Source organism: Triticum aestivum, chromosome 1D (genome assembly GCF_018294505.1).
Source record: "Triticum aestivum cultivar Chinese Spring chromosome 1D, IWGSC CS RefSeq v2.1, whole genome shotgun sequence".
Taxonomy (NCBI): domain Eukaryota; kingdom Viridiplantae; phylum Streptophyta; class Magnoliopsida; order Poales; family Poaceae; genus Triticum; species Triticum aestivum.
The window spans coordinates 33,416,840-33,440,271 of NC_057796.1; the positions used below are offsets into that span (position 1 = coordinate 33,416,840).

The following is a 23,432-nucleotide window of genomic DNA, read 5'->3' on the forward strand; positions in this document are numbered from 1 at the left end:
ACAACTAATACAATTCACACACATAAAACTATATTACGAAAATTTGCCGTAGCAACTACAAATATTTACGTATACTACCGGGGCAAATAACAATAATCACACACAAATTTTATTTCACATCGAACGAAGCGTGCGTGCGAATGAATAATATGTACGTATACTACCGGGGCAAATAACAATATTTACGTATACTACCGGGCCAAATAAAAATATTGCGGTATACTACCGGGCCAAATAACAATAATCGCACACAAATATTTACTTATACTACCGGGGCAAATAACAATAATGACGTATACTACCGGAGCACCTACAAAAAATAAAATGTGGGCTGAAATATACCCTTGAAGCGTGCGTGCGAACGACGAACGACGAACAACGAACGAAAAACTGCCGGTGCTCCGGCTCCAACGAAGCACGACGAACAACTGCCACGACCACCACGAGCTACCCCGTCACCACCACGACCACCCAACTTCACCACCACCACACTGCCACAACTTCACCACCACCACCTCCACCAAAATGCTCACCACGAGCACCACGAGCTACCCCGTCAGTAGATCGACACCTCTTTTGGCTGCCCTAAATGAGTTGAACCCATTCACGGTGCCAAAATCGCGAAAATGTAGCTCATTTAGGTGCACAAATGGGTGCCATTTTTCTGTAGAGAGAGGAGAAGGAAGAACACAGAAGAAATGAGCAACGGGAGAAGAAGAATGGAGGAAGGAGAGGAAGGAAGGAGAGGATAAGGCCGGGCCGGCCAACGTGTCAGGCTACAGCCCCCTGTCGGCCAGCAGCTGGCCGATCGGCGGGCGGTAGGCCGACAGGGGCGCACAAGCCGACAGCCCACTGCCTCCCCCTCGCGCGACGTGGCCCGACCAACCACAGGCCGCCGCGTGCCAGCCGGGCCTGCAGTCGGCTTGCTGCTAGCCGATCGGCCTGCTGTGGGCCGATTGGGCCTGCTGCTAGCCGATCGGCCTGCAGCGGGCCGACGGTGTATTATTTTTGAAATTTCTTTCTTTCGCGTAATATTTCTGTAATTTAAAAAAAATGTATTATTTAAAAAAAATTAGCACGTCCCTGCACCCACTACATACAGAAAGACTATCCTCCGCAACCTGTGGTTGGGCCGCACTGGTGATGACACCCAGAAATCCCTTCTTGAGGTGGCCAAGTTTGGGCATTACGTTGTTGTCAACTGGACTGTATTTGAAGGAGAGGGCAACGGGGCGAAGCTAGTCGCCCGTGGACAAGGAAGCACCATATGCGCCGGTAGCTGGATATCTACTTACGTCATAGTGTTTGTGGATGGCAGGTAATCACAAGTATTTAAATCATCGTATTTATAAGTACTATATCCTTATCTAGTGTTTATATCCTCATTTTTTTAGTGACAGAACAGTTTAGAGTTATCCTAAGTTAAACTTTTGCAAATCCGATATAGTTGACCCATAACGTACGCAACACCTGCGGCACGAAAAATTTACAATTATATAATTCATTCATGATCAAACTAATGATACCATTCAATGTGGTACAGATGTTGGTATGTTCTCTTCTGTAAGTATGATCAAACATGATGATGTTAAAGCTTGGAAAAAAGCTCACTTATTTTCAAAAAGAGGGTTACCTTTCCTAGTATCTTTTGTTTCCTTTATTTAACATGATATTATTGTATGCCATGTTTCATGCGCAGGTTCAAAGGATCCACCCTTCAAGTGATGGGAAACGCCTTGGGTGTTAATGGTCAGTTGGCTGTTACTGGTGGGACTTGGGAGTTTGCTCTTGCAAGTGGTATCATCAAGGTGGATTTTGACAAACTTACTGGTGTTGACCACCTTACGGTGGAAGTGTATACACCAGTGTTCTTAGGACCATGTTATGCAGCAGCGGAGAATTAGTCCCTTGGGCCTGATCAGATTTACCAGTTGCTCTGATCAAAATAAAGTTTTTGACTTAATCTCAGTTTCATCCATAATATGAGGGATACTGGTTGTTCCCAACTCATGTTTCCAGTTATAATATTTTTAGTTCATCTCAAAGCTTTTTACCACAACACCAAATGTAATCCTTTTCTCATTCAATGTTGGTGTTTTCGTGCCATCAATATGCGATTTTTCTTCAATAATGATACTTTATATTGATATATTTGTCGCATCAAGGCTATTGAGATGTCAGTTAAACCTTGAGCTAGTTAGATATACTGAAGGCGTTTTGTTCAACACCTCAGCTGCCAACCCTCCGTGTCAAAATACACTGTTAAAAGGGAATGGTGTCAAAGTCAAATATGTTTGCTTCGAGTCGGTGACATAAAATTGATCATGCACGGTTGAAGGGAATGGTGTCCATAGACCTTCCAGGTAAGGTCATCATGATCTTACAATGCTCAAGTCGATCGGTTCATGGTAACGCAAAAATCATCATGCACATTTGAAGCATGCACCCATCACCTGAAGTGTGAACCCCGCACGGGGTCCACATTTCAGGTGATGGGTGCAGATGAAGCGCTATGTTACGGTCACCAGCTATGTTACTCAAATTACCTCTCGCCTCGTTAACTAAATGTCACATAAGCAAAATTGCTGAACTAAACCCTATGTTATACTATGCAAGTTTCTCCCAATATGGCCAGTCTAAAGGGGGTGATTCATGTTGTTATCATATTATGGTGGCCATTTATTAGTTTTGGTGGGACTAGCAAAAATGCTCGTGCGTTGCAACCAGAGAATGCTTAGCTCATGGGTCCGTGCGTTATCATGGGAGAACACTCATGTATGTGATGCTATCAAGATTCGTCTTAACCAAAAACTTAATTATCCATTTTTTAAAGTATCATACACGCACAATACATGCATTTTTCTACATAAAGAGATAAGTGGTTGAATGCCCATGCATTGCTATGGAGAAGAAAAAAACTGATTGCATCTTTCCCACTTTGCAATTAAATCTAGGCACCTTGATCACCACAAACTCACTTGTCACCCAAGTAACATAAATCAACTCTAGTCATGACCAACATGGGAGAAAAGTCTCTGATGAAAAAAACTACGGATAGAGGTACTCTGGGTAGCCAGTTTGGCAAAGAGGCCGTCGTTGACAACCTAAATTTTTTCATAGCGTCCTAGATATTTTGGGAAATATTATACATCAATGTCACGGTTAGCAATCTCAACCATAGTATTGTCTGAATCTCCGTGCAAGAATTCAGAACATGCATCCTACCTACTTCTGCTTCTCAGCTTGAGAACCATTTAAAGTAAACAACTGAGCATTGTTGCCATGGTTAGAAATTCAATTGGGTTAAATTAGCAATGCATGTACAACATACCATTCAAAATCTGAGTTTATACACATACTACAATCATTGTGTGACGTCCCCGATTTGTCCGTACACTAATCATGCACGTAAATGTGTACGACAAAGATCAGGGAGTCACTAAAAGATATCACAATACAACTCCAAACATCATACACGCTTTATATTACAAGCCAAGGGCCTCGAGGGATCGAATACATAAGCTCAAATACAAAGGAGTCAGCAGAAGCAACAATATCTCACTACACACATAAGTTAAACAAGTTTTGCCTTAAGAAGGCTAGCACAAACATCAACGATCGAAGAGGCAAGTCCTCCTGCCTAGGACCTCCTAACTACTCCTGGTCGTCGGCGGTCTCCACGTAGTAGTAGGCACCCTCGGAGTAGTAGTAGTCGTCGGTAGTGGCTTCTGACTCCTGGGATCCGTCATCTGATTGCAACAACCGGAAATAAGAGAGAAGGGGGAAAAGGGGTAGCAAAGCAACCGCGAGTACTTATCTAAAGTACTCGCAAGCATCAGATCTAGACTAAGTATGCATCAGTATTAAAGGAATGACCTGTATATGTGGACTGAACTGAAGAATGCCAGAAGAGAAGGTGAAAGGCCTAGCCTATCGAAGACTAGCATCTTCTAGAGACCACCATCTTGCAGAATGAGTAAAGAATAGTATTTTATAATTAACAAAAATGTTGTATCATTAACACCCAGAGATCCTTTCTGGACTCCCTGTGAGAAAGCAATCCCGGAGCCATCATCATATCCAAGACATATCTCAAGGTTCCATTTCTAGTTATAATAGATCAGGATACATCTGCGAGCGTCCATTACAGTGGACACGACTATTTGAATAGATAACTTCCTTGCAGGGGTGCACCACATTACCGAACACGCTTGATTAACTCTGGAAGGACACACTTTCCTGGGTCTTGCCCAACCTGGGAAGATCAACAAGTCTTAGCCCTACCTAGTCTCCATAGAGCGTGTCGTGGATTTGTCACGGCAGATGTCCTAGTGTGAGGACTTAGTCGTGAGGACAACGCATCTATGTGGTAGCTTGAGAGGGGTTGAGCGGAATCGAGAGACGCAACATAAGATAAGGGTTTAGATAACTTCGGGCCCCGAGAAATATCATCCGGTAACAACCCTACATGTTGTTTGTGGCTAGGTCTCATTATCATCACGAGAGAGTCGCCGGTAAACCAGCTCTTTGTGTCTAGCCCTAGAGATTGTTTCTTCTTGCTTGTCCCTCTTTGGGGAGCACTGCCCCTCCTTATATATGTTGAAGGGGCGGTTTACATGACTAGTCCTAGTTGGATTAGGATTACTCTATTACAAGTGGAGTCCTAGTCTTGCTTCCTTTGTAGGAGAATATTCCTTATGCCTTTCCTCTTAAGCCGGCCCACCATCATACGAACCGGCCTACTGGACCTTGGGCCTTGTCGTCCGTCTGAGCCGCCCGCCTGATTACTAATGAGTCGCCAAGATCGGGCGGGTTACTAGTGAATCGCCAAGATCCAGCCGGGTCATACATCCAGCCGGGTTACACCGCAAGGTATATCCCCGACATTAGCCCCCAGTTTAATTTGTATTTATCCATGTTAAACTGATGTGCAACATAAACACAAGAACAAATTTGACAGGTTGTGCTCCGGGTTAAATATTCTTGTAAGCCGGCACCTGATCATCCTGAAGTCCTTGTCATTTCCTCCTTCTAGGAAATCTGGGTCAATAGACCAGCTTCATAATCAATTTGCTTGTAGAAGAAATATTGTAAATAAAGAATCCATTTGATTCGGCCTTCAATGCTCTGACTTGACAAGAATATTGGTCTTCAAATATTCAACTGATATTCAGCCGGCTTGAAAATGTAGAACTTGCCGGGCTATGATTTCCAAAATCGTCGGGTTATAAAAACTGATAATTTGAGGTCATGATTGTTGCCAACACCGGTTCATGATTGTTGCCAATGCCGGTTCATGATTATTGATGACGCCGGGTTATGATTGTTGCAGACACCGGGTCATAATGATTGGTGACGCCGGGTCAATCTGGTTTGCTCAAAACTGAGAATTTGAAAATATTTCTCCCTTAGATGCGTGTTACCTGTAGCCCCCAAGTCTTGAGCAGAGCAAAGTGATGACTTAATACTTACTTCAATATAAATAACCACTTTCAAGAAATCCGTGTTTGTTCATCTCAGTCACTAGTAAAAACTGAATATTCCATATATGTAGCCCCCAAGTGCCGGGTTGTCATGCTTGCAACAGCCTGGGACTTGTAATTGCCATATACTCATAAAAACTTCAACCAGTGTAGCCCGCAAGGGCCGGGTCATTATGCAATAATAAGCAGGGACTTTATATATACTTCATTGAAAATAACATTATATTATGTAACCCCCACCATGGGGCTCAAACCCACGTCCACAAGGTTAAGAGCTTTGTGCTTTACCAACTGAGCAATGAACCCTTCAATATAATGAATTTAACTTGTGTACCTTGAATTTTTAACAGGAGCAACTGGTAGCCCCCAAGGGCCGGCTCATTATAATGTGATGAGTCGGGTCTTCAATAAAGTGAGCAAAAAATGACTTTGCATTAGCCCCCAAGTGCTGGTAGTGACATGGGACTTGCATATTTGATGTAATCTCAATTTGAATAATGTAGCGCCCAAGTGCCGGGTCGTAAACCTGCAGCGATTCGGGACTTCCTCCTTTGTAGAATAAATCATATCCATTGATAAAATAATAGCCATTGCGCTGAAGCAACTTTGAAAACCACAATCATAATATTGGTTATTGATAACCATAATAAAAATCCAGCCATGTTGGCTATTAAAGATTTGAATAATATAACCCGGTTTGAAAACCGGTTCGTGATATTTGATCACAATGTTGGTTTACCAAGCCAGTGTCGTAAGTGAAGGGGTAACGCACAGAAAACAAAAAATTTCCGACCTACGCACCAGCCCAGGACCACTATGGAGACTGCATACAAGGTTTGATCTTTTTGTTACCGACTCGTAGCGCAGCGGGAAGTAGAGTCGATGACGATCAGCGGTGCAGATCCCCGTAGCTAGGATTTACAACCTCCCAACCGCGAGGATGTATACCCTCATCTGCTCCTCAGACAGCCCTCTGAGAGGCGGTCGAACAGCCCCCCGGACGGGGTCGCGGGCAGCCCTCCGGGAGGACCTTCGAAACTCGAACGGTCACTCGGACAGCCCTTCGGGAGGACCTTCGAAACTCGGACGGTCACACGGACAGCCCTTCGGGAGGCACTCATGAACTAGGACCAAACCTACGATCTCTCTACAGAGTTGCACACATACGGTGTCATCTATCCGGCAGGGCTTCGCCGTCCAGAACTAGTTCCCACCGGAACCCAGACAGCCTTTCGGCTCTACGAAACTATTTCGCTGGGAGGGAGAGAGAAGCCAGATCATGCATGGCACTTGTATGTGAGAAGGGATGATCCTTTAGGCAGCCCCCTCCACCCCTATTTATAGGCCAAGCCCAAGGGTGGCTTCTCCAAGAAGCCAAGGGGGGGAATACCAAAAAGGCCCTCAAGGTGGCTTCTCCAAGAAGCCAAGCAAAAAGCATTTTCACTATTCATGACGACATTTTTCAGCGTCCGTTCGAACTGAAAATATTTATGTGGGCTCAGAACATTTCCAGTACCCACTAAAATAATTTTCAACGCGTTCCAAAACCAATTTCGGTTTAGTGATTTTCATCTGCGAAAAGCAAACAAGAATGCGTTTTCACTATTCATGAAGACAATTTTTCGCGTCCACTAAATCCGAAAATATTTCTGTGGGTCTTAGAATAATTCCAGTACCCACTAAAATGATTTTGGATTTGTTCTGAAACAATTTCAGATTAGTGAATTTCATCTGCGAAAAACAGCCAAAGCGGTACCGGCAGCTCCGAAACATTTTGGTTTTTATTTCTGAAAATTCCAAAAGTTTCCAGAATGATTCTGGCACCCTCCAAGAATTATCAGGCATGTGCCGAAACCATTTTGACTTAATGGCATACCCCGAAACAACTTTTTCGGTTTCACCGAAACTCATCCGGTGACCTCTCTCTGCGAAACTTTTCCGCTGTCCGAAACTTTTCGGTGTCCGAAACTTTTTTGGGGATTTTCTCTCAGACTCCTTGTCTAGTATTCAGCAGATAGATGACCCTTAAGCGTGTGACCCTATAGGTTCGGTGAAGTATAGACATGAACCGGAACCCCTTCCGATCAATGATCAACATCGGAGCCGTGGACACCCATATTGACCCCTATACCCACCCGAATGAATATTCGAGTGAACCTCCAGTTGCAGTGAGCTATTCCTGTTGCTTCACGATATGTTACAAATACCCGAGGTGAGACATGTTGGCATTCCCGTGGATCAACAACTTGTGCACTATGCTAGTTACCTCGCTACCGGTATTGTTCTCTTTTCTCGTTATCGTGTTCCGGCATCCCCGTGATCAAATCACAAAGTGTCTGGCCAGCCGATGATGGATACCGTAACACCGAGAAGGCCCGAGTATATCTCTCCATCGTCGGAGGAGCAAATCCCAATCTCGAGCTATCAAGTTACTTAACACTTTCACATGAACCCGTAAGCCGCCGTAATAGCCATCCAGTTACGGATGACGTTTAACAAACCCCAAAGTTCATGAAGCAAGCATGAAGAAACTCGACACTCTCATGGTCTAAGGAATTATGCAAACATTAACTATCTCTGTGTTATAAACCATTAACTTGTGACGAATGTATCTCATAGCATAACATCAATTCGGGTCGATTCAACACAAATGTCCGTCCTGACATTGTGCCCTCAAAGTTGCTTGGCATAGACATGCCCATGATTGGGAAAACATAATCATCATGCAACACTTGAGCTAGTCTTAGAGGCACGACTAGGAATACAATTTATCGTTTATTATTCCACACGTGCATATGGGTTCTCCCCAGAGCCTTTATGGATATACGGGCTCGGGAACCACAACAGTTATAGCATGGAACATAAACATAATATGAACTCGGAGATAAATAATATCATTTATGATTGCCTCTAGGGCATATCTCCTACAGACTCCCACTTGCACTAGAGTCAATAGTCTAGTTAATGCTAATGCACTTCACACCTGTGGCACACCGGTGTAAATATGCTTCGCTTGTGGTATAGCCTAATGTCCAACGGATCTGACGACTTCAGCTCCGTGTGTATCTTTGCATGTCCTCGCGTTTTCACGTTTTCACAAAATTCATATTTTGTGTGGACTTGGCTTTGTATGTATGTGAATCACAGGTCGAACCTGGATTCCTCAGACTGAGTTATGGAGCAACTATCTGCAGTAGTGTCCCATTGTCAAAAGCCATCTTGGAACCATACTAAGTTCATGAATGAACTATATGATTCAACATCTTCATTGTGGCTTCTAAAGCGTCAACATACTTAGCCCTTGTTATAGAATTCGCCACAGTAACTAGTTTGAACAAATTCCAACTAACTGTGCCACCACATTGTGTGTTACACAAAACCCTTAATTTAAATCGAAAATCGCATGGAGAAAAGATGAAGACTGTATCGATGTAACATTTTACAATGAACTCTTCATGATCTTTGCTTGCGAGAAAACCATGTCATCAGTACTTACTCTAGTACTCTGTGACATCTTTCACTGTTGTCCCATGATCAGTAATTTGATCACTTTGGTATCCATACTCGCAACACCTTGGGAGTATCGGACATATCTGGTTGTTTTACATACCATGGAATACATGATTAATCCAAACACAAGAGTGTGTGGAATCTCCATCATGTATTTTACTCATCAGTGTTTTGGGACACCGAGTCTTGCAAAAACTCTTTCCATGTGACTTCGGCAAGAATCACTCCTTGGCGTTTTAAATGCTAAAAGGTTTTAGCATCTTGTCAATATGTATTCATTGCTTAGCCCAATTAGGTAAACCTATCTCCATAGATCATCATGCCTAATATTGAGGCTATTTAGCCTAAGCACTTCATCGAAAAACTATTTTCAAATGAAGTCCTAATTCGTGTCAAGATTTTTTTTTTCAATTACCAATGTGCCAAGCACATAAGGTTTTTAGAAATATTATTATGCTCCCACTTACTTTCTTGAATTACAAGCATCTTCGTTACCCATTGATGAAGTCAAACCCCCTTGACCATTTCATCAAAGCACGAAGATTCCAACTCCATTTTGCTCTCTTCTGTCCATCGCTGGAACTCTGAAGTTTGCACCCTTACTAGCATCCTCTGGATAGACAAAATGCCTTGGACTGTAACACATGCAAGTCCTTGGTTTCATTTCCATCAGATGGAAATCCTATTGTCATCCATGTTTCATATCTCATGATTGAAATATGTATTAATTGCTGGTTCAACCCGAACCGACTTTAAGCATCGCTACGATGAAAACTACCTCATCGTAGTCAACTCTTGAACTTGTTATTTCAACAAGTCGAGCTTTATGGATAAAACATTTTTATCCGTATCAGTTTTAAGTTCCATAAATATTCGTTAGACTCTAAGTCTTCCGAAAGGTGTATCAAGGTTTTAATCTTGAATCACTTATATGGAAACTAACTCGGGTTGTATTGGCATTTAGCCAATTCTGGATTCAGGGCCCATCAACGCTTCCTTGTGTATCGTAGGTATAATGTTGTCTAACAACAATATCTCGTTTGCGCACCTGAGAGGTTTGCACGAGCCTTGCCTACGTGGTTCAGCTGCAAGTTCGACCGAAGTTCATACATTTTATTGTAGAGACTTCCGTATCAGTCGCAGTAGGAAACTCTGGAATTACTTCCAAGGTCTCTTTCCTTTGATCTGATGACGAAGATACTGTTTATCTCGTCGAGTTGCACTATTCTCCCACTCACCTTTTGAAAGAACCATTCTCTTTAAAAGCACATCATTTCGCGGCAAAACTATTTGCCTCGGTATAGTGAGGAAGGAATACCCAACATTTTGGTATAACCTACAAAGTAGCACTTGTCTGATTTGGAATAGGTTTGTAACCTTTTACACAAGCCCCATATTCCAAATGTTAAGAAAAGATATAACATGGTTGGGCGTACCATACCATGGCTTCATTTCAACAGATCCGATGTAGCTCTTTTCAGTGTAAAAGCCGCAGTCTCTAAAGCATCACCTTAAAAAGGATAATGGCAAATTTATTTATGTCATCTTTGACCTTACCATGTCATAAATGGTTAGATTACATCTCCACGGACTTTTCACTTGCAGTGGTGTTCCGGGAGGTGCAAGTTATGAAACCCCTTTCACAACTCATCAGACATTCGCTAAACATGTAACTCAAATATTCCTTTGTGCAATCAAATTGCAGAAACATAATTTTCTTGTTACAATAACTTCTACTTCATTTTTGAAAACCTTTCGAATGATTTCAAAATATCCAGACTTAAGTCTCATCAAGCAAATATCCATATATCTACTTGAGTCATTTCTGAAGATATATAAATCCACTACTTGCAACAACATTAATTGAACTACACACATCAAAATGTATGATCACCAATAAGTTTGTTGCTCGTTCCTTATGGCCTGTGAACGGTATTTCAGTCACTTCACTTTTCGGAGGAAAGTTGCAAGTGTCAAATGATTCAAAATCAAAAAGACTTCAAAATCCATCATAATGGAATTTTCCATGCGGGTTCTCCAATGTGACCAAATGTAGTGCCACACTTGTGTGGTATTCTTTTAGTCTTGCGACATTTAGTGTCAGTGTTATGGATGTATCATATTACCATCAATATTCATAACATACATGCCATCTTGGATGGAAGTATGGCCCTTCATGTTATTCATAATACTTAACAACAATTGTTGTTTTTATGAACAACTCTTTTGCAACAAACATTGTGCAATGGGCTAGAGTGTATGAAACTCTAAAATGAATTATGAAAGTAAACCCAGAGGTATTGTATTATTATCAATATTCATAACATACATCTCATTCATAATGAAAGTACGGCCCTTGTGTTATTCATAACATCGAACATAAAAAGTTCTCTTATGAACAACCTTCTTGCAAGATACCTTATGCAATGGGATAGAGTTTGTAAAACTCTAAATGAATTATGAAAATAAATACGGACGGCAATACACCGATGGAAGGTATAGTAACATTTACTATGTTCCCTGTGTATACCTTAACCTCATTTCTAGCTAGTCTTTCAGGCCATAGTAGTTCTTACATCGAGTTGCAACAGAATGCAATCGAGCGGGCGATTTTGTGATGAACTCACAATACCCAAGAATTAATGATTAACATGTTTAACCATAATTCGCAAGAACTATATCATTGACCAGCCTTCTATACATCAAAAACTTGTATGACATTCATACATGAGCTGGATATTCCAGTCTTCTTTCCTTTTGCCTTTATACTTCTAACAGTTTAACTTTTAGTATTTCTCCTACACTCAGAAGAAGCACCCAACTTAAGAGTGGCATTAGCCCCGGACTTCCTAGGCGTGTAAGTCATACTAACACCCTTTGGACACTTCCTTTCTCTTTAAGTTGTTGTTTTATTCACCTTTCATTATATGACAGGCGTTCTTCTGGATCCCTTTCCCAACAGTCAAATGCATAGTAAACACTTTTACTAATACTTGCAAACAAACATTGCTTTGTTTGTATCTGAAAATAATTTGCAGTTCCATGAATATCATATAACTATCCCAACTTTCGAAGTTTGGGTTTCATGGAAGCAAACATATTCCACTTGACCGTAACAGAGTTCTAGCTTTTGGATCAAGGACGAGAGTCACATGATCCATAGCATTAGCGGGAGGATACGAAAAGCATGCGATAGGACAAAGTCCTTCTCGGCACTTTTGAGGACAATCCTCATATTACGTTACCAATCGTAAAGTTTTAACCAGATATTTAACAGCTATTCAATTTTAATAGGGAAGGTGGAAATGCGAGCCATTATTCTACAACTATTATGCAAGAAACACTTAGACAGTGTTCATAATTAATTGCACTGAGAATTAAACATGTTAATTCAACAGTGCGCTCCCACTCAAATCAATATCTCTCACAATTAATTTTGAGTGATACAAGATCCAGACTTCAATTCATCGCCATAGAATCATCATCTCATAACGGGAATTTTAATCGGTAGGCCAACTTGCCGATCACATCTCTATGTGACTCTTGCTCATCTTTCGATGCGTGTGTTCCGAGCTCAGGACGATCCTGCCATGAACGTCAAGACAACCAAGTGATCTTGCTGCGAGGTCCGACCTCACCCGCCTCACACTTCTCTAATCGTTCGTACCCATGCATCCATGGCGCACCCCGAAAAGATAGGTGCTGTGACGGTGCTACACTTGGGAGAACACTAACTACTTGATATTTTAAGTGAGAGATCACCCTAATAAAAGCGACTACCGCGCAATCAAGAAGGGTGCATCATAAGGGATAAACATCTCAGGCAATTCATAACAGCATGATACGGTATAGCCCTTTCTGACGGAGAAGTATTTCATTTCTTCATCTTCGGCATTCATGTCGGTGTTCACCTTCGCGAAGATTGCCACCACCTTGTCGATGCACCAGATAATATTGCTATCTCCATAGCGTATAAAATTAATGCATTACTTAAGGTTGACACGCATGTCATTAAAGTGCAGTCATATGGCTCCAGCCATCATGCCGAATCATGACACGCAGGTCATGTTAATCAAATTACATCATATAGTCATCTCATACATAATCGAATTAGTATGAGCACTGCTATACCACATCACATGCACATCCTGCAAAACCAAGTTAGACGCCTCTAATCGGTTTATGCAAAATTTATTTTACGTGGCTTCTAAGGTTTTGACATAAACCGCAGCGACCAACGTTCATCATCAAGTATGATAGTTCATATCGCTAGATTAACTTTGCAGGGTGTATGAAGCACGAGACAATAAAATCTCGAACCCCATACTAAACTTCGTCATACGCATGACCCCCGTGCAGATCATATCTGCATTGCCCTGTCGTCTGCGAATTTCATCTTTCTTTTGACTATGGCAGAACCCAAAGAACTGATAGCACTTCCATGATCAATCAGGATCACGGATTGCCAGAACTTTGTCAAATTCCACCATGCTGTCTCGAGATTGAGCAAACGCTGATTCTAGGGAAGCAACAAGAACATCGGGTAACAGATTTCATCTGTCACCCGCATAAATAATTTTCAGCAATAGATCTCATCTACTACCTAATTATATTATGCAATACCCGTACATCTCTATGTATTCTAGATCCCAACCTGCATCTACGCATAGCACGGCTCATGATGCCACTGAAGGGGTAACGCACAGAAAACAAAAAATTGCCGACCTACGCACTAGCCCAGGACCACTATGGAGACTTCATACAAGGTTTGATCTTTTTCGTTACCGACTCGTAGCATAGCGGGAAGTAGAGTCGATGACGATCAGCGGTGCAGATCCCCGCAGCTAGGATTTACAACCTCCCAACCGCGAGGATGTATACCCTCATCTGCTCCTCAGACAGCCCTCCGAGAGGCGGTCGAACAGCCCCCGGACGGTGTCGCGGACAGCCCTTCGGGAGGACCTTCGAAATTCGAACGGTAACTCGGACAGCCCTTCGGGAGGACCTTCGAAACTCGGACGGTCACATGGACAGCCCTTCGGGAGGCACTCACAAACTAAAACCGAAACTACGATCTCTCTACAGAGTTACACACATACGGTGTCATCTATCCGGCAGGGCTTCGCCGTCCAGAACTAGTTCCCACCGGAACCCAGACAGCCTTTTGGCTCTACGAAACTATTTCGCTGGGAGGGAGAGAGAAGCCAAATCATGCATGGCAATTGTATGTGAGAAGGGATGATCCTTTAGGCAGCCCCCTCCACCCCTATTTATAGGCCAAGCCCAAGGGTGGCTTCTCCAAGAAGCCAAGGGGAAAATACCAAAAAGGCCCTCAAGGTGGCTTCTCCAAGAAGCCAAGCAAAAAGCACTTTCACTATTCATGACGACATTTTTCAGCGTCCGTTCGAACTAAAAATATTTATGTGGGCTCAGAACATTTACAGTACCCACTAAAATAATTTTCAACGCGTTCCGAAACAATTTCGGTTTAGTGATTTTCATCTGCGAAAAGCAAACAAGAATGCGTTTTCACTATTCATGAAGACAATTTTTCGCGTCCACTAAATCCAAAAATATTTCTGTGGGTCTTAGAATAATTCCAGTACCCACTAAAATGATTTTGGATTTGTTCTGAAACAATTTCAGATTAGTGAATTTCATCTGCGAAAAACAGCCAAAGCGGTACCGGCAGCTCCGAAACATTTTTGGTTTTTATTTCTGAAAATTCCAAAAAGTTTCCAGAATGATTCTGGCACCCTCCAAGAATTATCAGGCATGTGCCGAAACCATTTTGACTTAATGGCATACCCCGGAACAACTTTTTCGGTTTCACCGAAACTCATCCGGTGACCTCTCTCTGCGAAACTTTTCCGCTGTCCGAAACTTTTCGGTGTCCGAAACTTTTTCGGTGATTTTCTCTCAGACTCCTTGTCTAGTATTCAGCAGATAGTTGACCCTTAAGCGTGTGACCCTATAGGTTCGGTGAAGTATAGACATGAACCGGAACCCCTTCCGATCAATGATCAACATCGGAGCCGTGGACACCCATATTGACCCCTATACCCACCCGAATGAATATTCGAGTGAACCTCCAGTTGCAGTGAGCTATTCCTGTTGCTTCGTGATATGGTACAAATACCCGAGGTGAGACATGTTGGCATTCCCGTGGATCAACAACTTGTCCACTATGCTAGTTACCTCGCTACCGGTATTGTTCTCTTTTCTCGTTATCGTGTTCCGGCATCCCCGTGATCAAATCACAAAGTGTTTGGCCAGACGATGATGGATACCGTAACACCGAGAGGGCCCGAGTATATCTCTCCAGCGTCGGAGGAGCAAATCCCAATCTCGAGCTATCAAGTTACTTAACACTTTCCCATGAACCCGTAAGCCGCCGTAATAGCCATCCAGTTACGGATGACGTTTAACAAACCCCAAAGTTCATGAAGCAAGCATGAAGAAACTCGATACTCTCATGTTATAAGGAATTATGCAAACATTAACTATCTCTGTGTTATAAACCATTAACTTGTGATGAATGTATCTCATAGCATAACATCAATTCGGGTCGATTCAACACAAATGTCCTTCCTGACATTGTGCCCTCAAAGTTGCTTGGCATAGACATGCCCATGATTGGGAAAACATAATCATCATGCAACACTTGAGCTAGTCTTAGAGGCACGACTAGGAATACAATTTATCGTTTATTATTCCACACGTGCATATGGGTTCTCCCCAGAGCCTTTATGGATCTACGGGCTCGGGAACCACAACAGTTATAGCATGGAACATAAACATAATATGAACTCGGAGATAAATAATATCATTTATTATTGCCTCTAGGGCATATCTCCTACAGTAAGGGTGATAACTCAAACTTTGAACACCGGCAATTATCATAGATTGCTGGTTTATGAACAAAACCAAGCCGGGTTAATAAACACCGGTCATTATCTTATCGCATACTGGCAACTTAAAATCGAAAGGCAGACCAGGTTAATAAACACCGGATATTATTTTATCTCATACTGGTGACTTATAGTCAAAAGCCAGGCCGGGTTAATAAACACCGGATATTATTTTATCTCATACTGGCGACTTATAGTCAAAAGCCAAGCCGGGTCAATAAACACCGGATTATAGCTGATCGTGCGCTGACAACTTATAGTCGAAAGCCAAGCCGGGTCAATAGACACCGGTTATCTTGTAATTTTGTACTGGCAACTTATAGTCAAAGGCCAGACCGGGTCAGTAAACACCAGATTATTATAAACCTCACCAAAATAAACCGCCAAAAGATTTCAAAAGAAAACATGCAAAAAGCGAGGCTTTTCATGGGCTGCCAGGCCAAAAAACGAGGCTTTTCATGGGCTGCCAAGCCACTGAGTTAAACCATTTTACAAAGCCTTATAAGATGGGCCTCACATTAACCAATCGTCATTTTAATTGTGACAAGTTTAGGGTCTGTATAAGATTGACTTACCAGGATTACCTGGGCGGAGTGACTTACTTAAAAAGGGAGGATAACCCGGGGTTTTAGGTGAATACACCTGGCTTCCAAGCCTGGCTTTTATAGACTATTACAAGGTTATAGACTCTTTGTTCTTGTAGAACAAAAAAGCCCCCAAGCAATATTTTGAGCTGTGCTCAATGGGTGCCTATGTTTGAGTTGTGCTTTTGCAACAGACTCTCTTTGGTCCCTTTAACTTTTCTGAGAACTCGAACTTCGCGAGAGATATTTCTTCTTGAATCGGATGTTAAGCCGGATATTGAGAGCTTCAAAGCTTTATGGGAGACATCTTTCCCTTGAACCGGGTCTTAAACCGGAATCTTCATTTTCAGCTGGAAATTTTTCGACGACCTTTAAACTCGAACTTGCGAGAGATTAATTCTTTTTGAACCGGAAATTCTTAAACCAGATTTGAGAGTTTCAGAGCTTTATGGGAGAACAGATTTCCCTTAAACCGGATTTTAAACCGGCATTCTTCATTTTGAACCGGAAATTTCTGACGGCCTTTAAATTTTCATCAATATGGTAGTAGCCTCCGGGACCGGGTTATCTTTCCCTCCAACGTCCTGTGGTTCTTGAATTCACTGAAAACCGGCAACATTAGCTGAGTCATATCATTGTAGCCTCCGAGTCTCAAGGTGACTCGAGGAGTTGGCTTGAGATTCCCCATATTTGACCGTGATATAAACCGGCATAAGTTGTATATCATTGGTATTGATAGCACGGTGTGAATCCACAGAAGGTTGAGGTGACTGCGGCGGGTTATAAATGATCCCGTATGAGCCGTGTCAGCAACTCGGCCAATGGTTCCTTCCAATTGGTTGTTTGAAGTTTAACCAAACTGTAGCGGCGGCGACTTGTGCGCCTGCCCATTGAGCCATCCAGTGCAGACGGCGGTTGATAGTATACGATAATTTGCCTCTAATTTGTTGAAAGAAAAACCAGGCTACCCGAGCAGTGACTGGCTTTATACTCAATAAACAGCTCATGCAGACAGGTGCGGACGGCGGCTGATAATATAGACCGGACCACATGGCGGCGGTTTGTATACGTCCATTGGACAACTTGCATGAACGGGTGTGACCCTGATGTGCTGATATAGATTGGTCCGCAAGTGCGGCAATTTAGGCGCTTCTATTGATCGGCACGGCAAGGAAAATCATCCGCGATATAACGCCACTCTGAAATAATTGTCCTGCATATAAAAAAGATAAAAACCAACGTAATTGTTCTTTGACAAAAACAATATGTGTCCAAACTAGATTTAGATGGATTTCACCTGATATGTTAGGCCGGAAATTATCCGTCACGGACTTGATGATCACCGGATGAAGCTGAAATCAATCACAGGTGAACCGGCTGCAGTGTGGTAAGCCGGTGCGGATGGGTAAGTCGACCATGCCATTTGTAAGCCGGCGCGCACAACGAGTCGGCCGCATGCGCGGACGGATGTAAACCGAACAGCGGAGGCGGCGATTTGCACGTGTATCCGTCGAGCAGCATGGCCCGGAGGAACGCCAGTGCAAAATTATGCTGGAACACGCTCCACGTCCGCGGTATAACAATACCTTTGTCATAAATAATTATCCTGCATAAAAACATTACAGACCACGGCAAAGATAAATTATTTTTTGACAAAAAATAATATATGTTAAAAATAGACTCAGATGGATATCACCTGATTTGTCCGGACGACAAATGATCCGTGCATAGGCTAGAATTTAATCGGACCAAATATATCAGTGTAGATGTGCCAGTATTTTAGTCTTCATGGAGTACTACGAGCACACCTAATTGATTCCTTGACCGTGTGATCCTTCTGGCGCCATGCTATACTAGTACTGTAATACTAGCTGCTTTTGCTTCTGTCTTCTTGTGAGAAAGTGGAAGTGGCAGTATTGCCTTGTTTATTCTGGTTCTTGTGGCTGACTTGACCACCATAGTAGCATAGCATTTTCCTTTGATCTTTGTTCGTTTCCTACAGCAGTTTTGAGACTGTAGTTTTGATAGTGTAGTCCAACGAGCTACGGCAGAAGCACGCACGGCACCGGCGACTCAGAAGTGAAAAACGAGCAACGGCACAGACGGCTCAGAAGCAGCGACTCAAGGCCACGGTAGCGGCTCAAGGCATCATTGCCGCGGCAGTGGAGAGGCGCCGGCGAACCGGCGGGTTGAGGCAAACACCTTGGATGCGTCAGACGGCTCATCACTGCGGACACTAGTTCGCGCGGTGGCGGCCCGGAGTATAACTTGGCGACCGACTCGATGGTGCGGGAGGCAACCAGGGCCGGATCAGGCGAGGCATGAAGGCGACTCAGGAGCAGCGAGGCTCGACGGCGACTCTCCAGCGGCAGCTTGATGCAGGACGGTCCAGAAGGCGACCGGGCGGCTCATGGCGCTGTGCGGAAGTGAAGGCCAAGGCGACGGCCGAGGCGGACGACCGGGAGGCCGTGTGGGTGGCTCCAGAGCTGCGGCGGAGGCGGCTCATCCCCGGCGGAGGCAGGACGGCCGTGGCCTTGACAGCAACGACGGACGCCGGCGGCTTTATCACACGGGTGTGGGGACCGGGGCGCGGCAACAGAGGTGGCTGCTCGAGCCAGGCCACAGCGGAGACGGCTAGACCCCGGGGCGCCTTGACGCTTCGGCGAGGCAGCTTGGTGGCGGCGACTTGTGGCGGCAGAAGCGGCTCAAAGCGCGGCGGCAGCGACCAGCGGCCAGAGGGAGGTCGGTGACTCGGCGGCTCAGGATCATCGGTTCGAGACGAGGCGGCGGCCTCGAAAGTGAAGACGGTAGCCTGCGGCAGGGCCGTGTAGACGGCAGCTCAACGGTGGCCGGCTTGCCAACGAGGCCGCGGCCGTCGGGGTGAAAGAGACCGGGTTGTGGTCGTGCCCGTTCCTGGGTTGTGACCTAATCCGGTTGTAGCGAGCCAATCCAGCAATTTCCTTTTGTTCCTTTCCCAATCTACTAGTACTCACTAGTATTATCCTTCGTTATGTACTAGTACTAGTCCTTGAGGATTCTTCGCATGTGATTCGGTCTTCATGTCAGAAAAATTAGCAGCCGCAAATATAGTTGCTTCCCTCCATATTTGAAACATGAGACTGAACACATGAAGTAGCGGCGAAAAACTTGATTGATGCGCCCATAAAAGTCAAACTGATTTAATTGGTCTCAGCAGAGATTTGTCCCTGATGAAAACTTAGGATTGGACAGATCGCTTGATCGCACGGCCCGACGTGTAATCAAAGGAAGGCTTCTGAACTCATGTCGGACTCGCGACTTGCGGCGGCGCAATGTGAAATCTTTTGTTGGATTCGACGGATCATCGAGGTGTATGCTGCGGACAGGTGATGAATCCGCCGGCTCTTCTTCGTTCAACCAGACGCGAGCTGATGTCCATAGAGAGTGTTGTGGATTTGTCACGGCAGATGTCATAGGGTGAGGACTTAGTCGTGAGGCCAACGCATCTATGTGGTAGCTTGAGAGTGGTTGAGTGGAATCGAGAGACACAATATAAGATAAGGGTTTAGACAGCTTCGAGCCCCGGGAAACATCATCCGGTAACAACCCTACATGTTGTTTGTGGCTAGGTCTCATTATCATCACGAGAGAGTCGCCGGTAAACCGGCTCTTTGTGTCTAGCCCTGGAGATTGTTTCTTCTTGCTTGTCCCTCTTTGGGGAGCCCTGCCCCTCCTTATATATGGTGAAGGGGTGGTTTACATGACTAGTCCTAGTTGGATTAGGATTACTCTATTACAAGTGGAGTCCTAGTCTTGCTTCCTTTCTAGGAGAATATTCCTTATGCCTTTCCTCTTAAGCCGGCCCACCATCATATGAACCGGCCTACTGGACCTTGGGCCTTGTCGTTCATCTGACCCGCCCGCCGGACTACTAATGAGTCGCCAAGATCGGGCGGGTTACTAGTGAATCGCCAAGATCCAGCTAGGTCATACATCCAGCCGGGTTACACCGCGGGGTATATCTCCGACAAAGAGGTCCCCGCCTATCTACATCCTAAGCCCTCCGGGGTCTTGGGTCCATCACCCTTTGCACTCTGGGTCATTGCGAGCAGGGCGTACCAGGCACCACCTCTGCCTGGATGGAGCCGGCCCAGCCTTGCCGCAATGCTGAACTGGATGTCTGACAGAGTTTTTGGATAAAACGTACCACGTCGAGGCCCATAACTATTCTCGCGTGGCGGTTAGTGCGTATAGGCTAGTTGCCCACTCAGATCAAATTCACAAACCTGTTAGTGCATTATTTAAAGAGGTGATGGCTGTCGGGACAAGTCCAGAGCTATCACCACCTCCTGGGTGATATCGCTAAACGACCAGCCACCACCGTAAATCTCGCGGGTGCTCCCCGGGCCCACCCAACTTTCACAGGGAACAGAAGTAAAGTCAAGGTAAGCTTGTGTCCAAAACATCAAGGGAGAAAACTCGAGGAATCACCCTCGATGTATTCCACTCGATGTGACCGTCAAGGCGAACGAGGAGGAATCACCCTCGAGGTTCACACTTGAGGGGCTGCACGACTAAGTCGTATCGGGAGTGGTGAAGAAGGAATCACCCTTCGTAGACCACGACTATTTAACTACACTACAGAGATCTCATCAGAAGTGATGTACGAGGTATCACCCTCGGCACTCGATGGTAACTCTGTAGAGTAGTACAACTAAAGGGGGTGAGGTGTTGTGTCGCGCTCTGGTCATCGATTACATTGATCGAGTCATCGGTCAACAAGTCGGGGCAACTGGGAAAAGGTGGGTGCCACTGGTGAAACACCAACCAACCTATACTAAGCAGTTTAGGATAAGCAGGTAAGGTACAAGAGCAGGTACAAAAGCAGGCTATGCATCAAGCAATCAATTATAGTTGCAAAATCTAATGCAAGCATGAGAGAATGGAATGGGTGATATCGGAGTGATCAAGGGGGGGGGCTTGCCTAGAAGCTCTACTGAAAAGAAGAAGAGTCGTCGGTGAAGTAGTCGATCACAAGGGCAGCACCGGTCTCGGGGTCTACCGGAGAGAAGAGGGGAAAGAAACAGTAAATACAAGCAAACAGATGCATGACATGACAACACGCAGTGCTAGGGGTGTTCTACCGCGGTACAAGACGTTACTGGCGAAGAGGGAAGACATCCGGGAAAGTATTCTCGGTGTTAGGCATTTTCGAACAGGTGAAATGGAGGGGGATGGTTCCACGTTCACTGTGATAGAGCCACCTGACAGACGAATGGAAATCATATTCCGAATTATTATATTTTTCTGAGCAATCACTGGTAGAAAAAAGCCCTTTAGTCCCGGTTCGCAAAGGCCTTTAGTCCCGGCTGTGCAACCGGGACTAAATATGCGCGACTAAAGACCCCCCCCTTTAGTCGCGCCTCTTACGAACCGCGACTAAAGGCTTTAGTCCCGGTTCTCGTGGCTGACCGGGACTAAAGGCCCGTCCACGTGGCCGCCAGGGGTCCGTCGGGGCGGAGGACCTTTAGTCCCAGTTCTCGTGGCTAACCGGGACTAAAGGCCTCGTCCGCAGGTTTTGGGTTTTAGCCCCCCTAAACCTGGTTTCTTTTTAATTTGTAGTGTTTTATTTCTTTTATATTTTATTTTGTGTTTTGTTTTAATTTTGATGAAGTTTCAGTACACATATTCTACGATACTATATACATGCATATGAAATTTCAAACAAGAAGAATTCAAGAGGAATATATAATATATATTCAATCTCGGGTGACCATATACAACTTCGAACAAGTTTCCATACACAATTAGGATGGAGGACCATATACAACTTCGAACAAGTTTCAATTTCGGGTATGCATATAAATGTCTACGTCCTCGGTATAGTGTGCTCCTTTAGGATTGATGACTTCCCTCAAGAAAAATCCTGCTAATTCATCTTGAATTGGTCGGAAGCGAGCTTCTGGACTAAGCCTCCTCCGCAAGTTATCCGTCGCCTTCCGCACGCTATCCGATGCCTTCCGCTCAGAGGTTAGTCTCCGGATGTTCTCACAAACATAGTATCCACATAGATTGGTCCCCGGTGGCTGCTTATCCACATTAACTAACCTTCTAAAATCTAGCTCATGTTTGAATTCACCGACAATTTCTTCTGAGAACCGTCTCCAAACCCTACAGGGCAAAGAAAATTAAATGAACAAGCGAGTTATTAGTTACTTGATATTAGGAAATGAATGAAAGAGACCGATCGATATAGAGCTCAAATGATTGAAAATAATTACTTTTGCAGCATTTTTCTCATGTCGGCCCAACGCTTTGGATCCGAATCCATAGAGTCCATGATTAGAACTCTGGAGGTGTGAAGTTCAATATTTAGCAGAATCCAGTGGAACCCGCGGACACGTTACATGCACAGTCATGCATAACTCATCGATTAGACATACCATGCATGGAGTAAACAAAAGAGAATGGGCACAAGAGAGAAACACTCACCCAAAATGGTAAGGAAATAGAATATGACTTTTGAGTTGATGCTTTCTAAGAAACTTGTACAAGTCTTTCTCCACGTCTTCGGGGTGATATTGTAACACATTTCCATTAACGATGTTTCTTATTTTGCATTCCCAAATCTTCAATCTGCATAATAGCGTACGCAACAATATAGTTAGGACAATATATATATATATATATAGTGCAGGCAATGAAGAACGAGATGAGGTAGAAATAAATCACTTACAGAACGTAGCAACTCAGCATAGATTTGTCGAGGTCGCGCAGGTTGAACAGCTGGAACAATTCACTCATATGAACTTGTACAGAGTACCGTTTGGTGTGATGCTCCTCTGTAACATCCGCATAAATATATTCTTTGTCGGCCCATGTTATGAATTGCTTGTACCAACGTAGCAGATTTCGCATTTGTGGTGGTAGACTCTTCTCCCGCGCAGGCTCGACGAGAGGCCCAT

General features: G+C 44.2%; 1 protein-coding gene across 1 annotated transcript; it reads left to right on the plus strand.

Moving 5' to 3' along the window:
- The first annotated feature begins 525 nt into the window (after window positions 1–525).
- LOC123157437 (uncharacterized) lies at window positions 526–2,105 on the plus strand. The gene is made up of 3 exons (XM_044575724.1): window positions 526–555; window positions 1,077–1,318; window positions 1,700–2,105. Exons 1-3 carry the CDS (start codon window positions 526–528, stop codon window positions 1,902–1,904), a joined length of 477 nt encoding a protein of 158 aa, XP_044431659.1. The 3' UTR covers window positions 1,905–2,105.
- Window positions 2,106–23,432: the final 21,327 nt, after the last annotated feature.

Excerpts from the sequence above, each read along its gene's own strand:
- LOC123157437 (XM_044575724.1), top strand. The coding sequence starts at position 526 with ATGCTCACCACGAGCACCACGAGCTACCCC. Across the intron at positions 556-1,076 it reads CGAGCACCACGAGCTACCCC|CACGTCCCTGCACCCACTAC; the intron begins GTCAGTAGATCG and ends AAAAAAAATTAG. Across the intron at positions 1,319-1,699 it reads ATAGTGTTTGTGGATGGCAG|GTTCAAAGGATCCACCCTTC; the intron begins GTAATCACAAGT and ends TTTCATGCGCAG.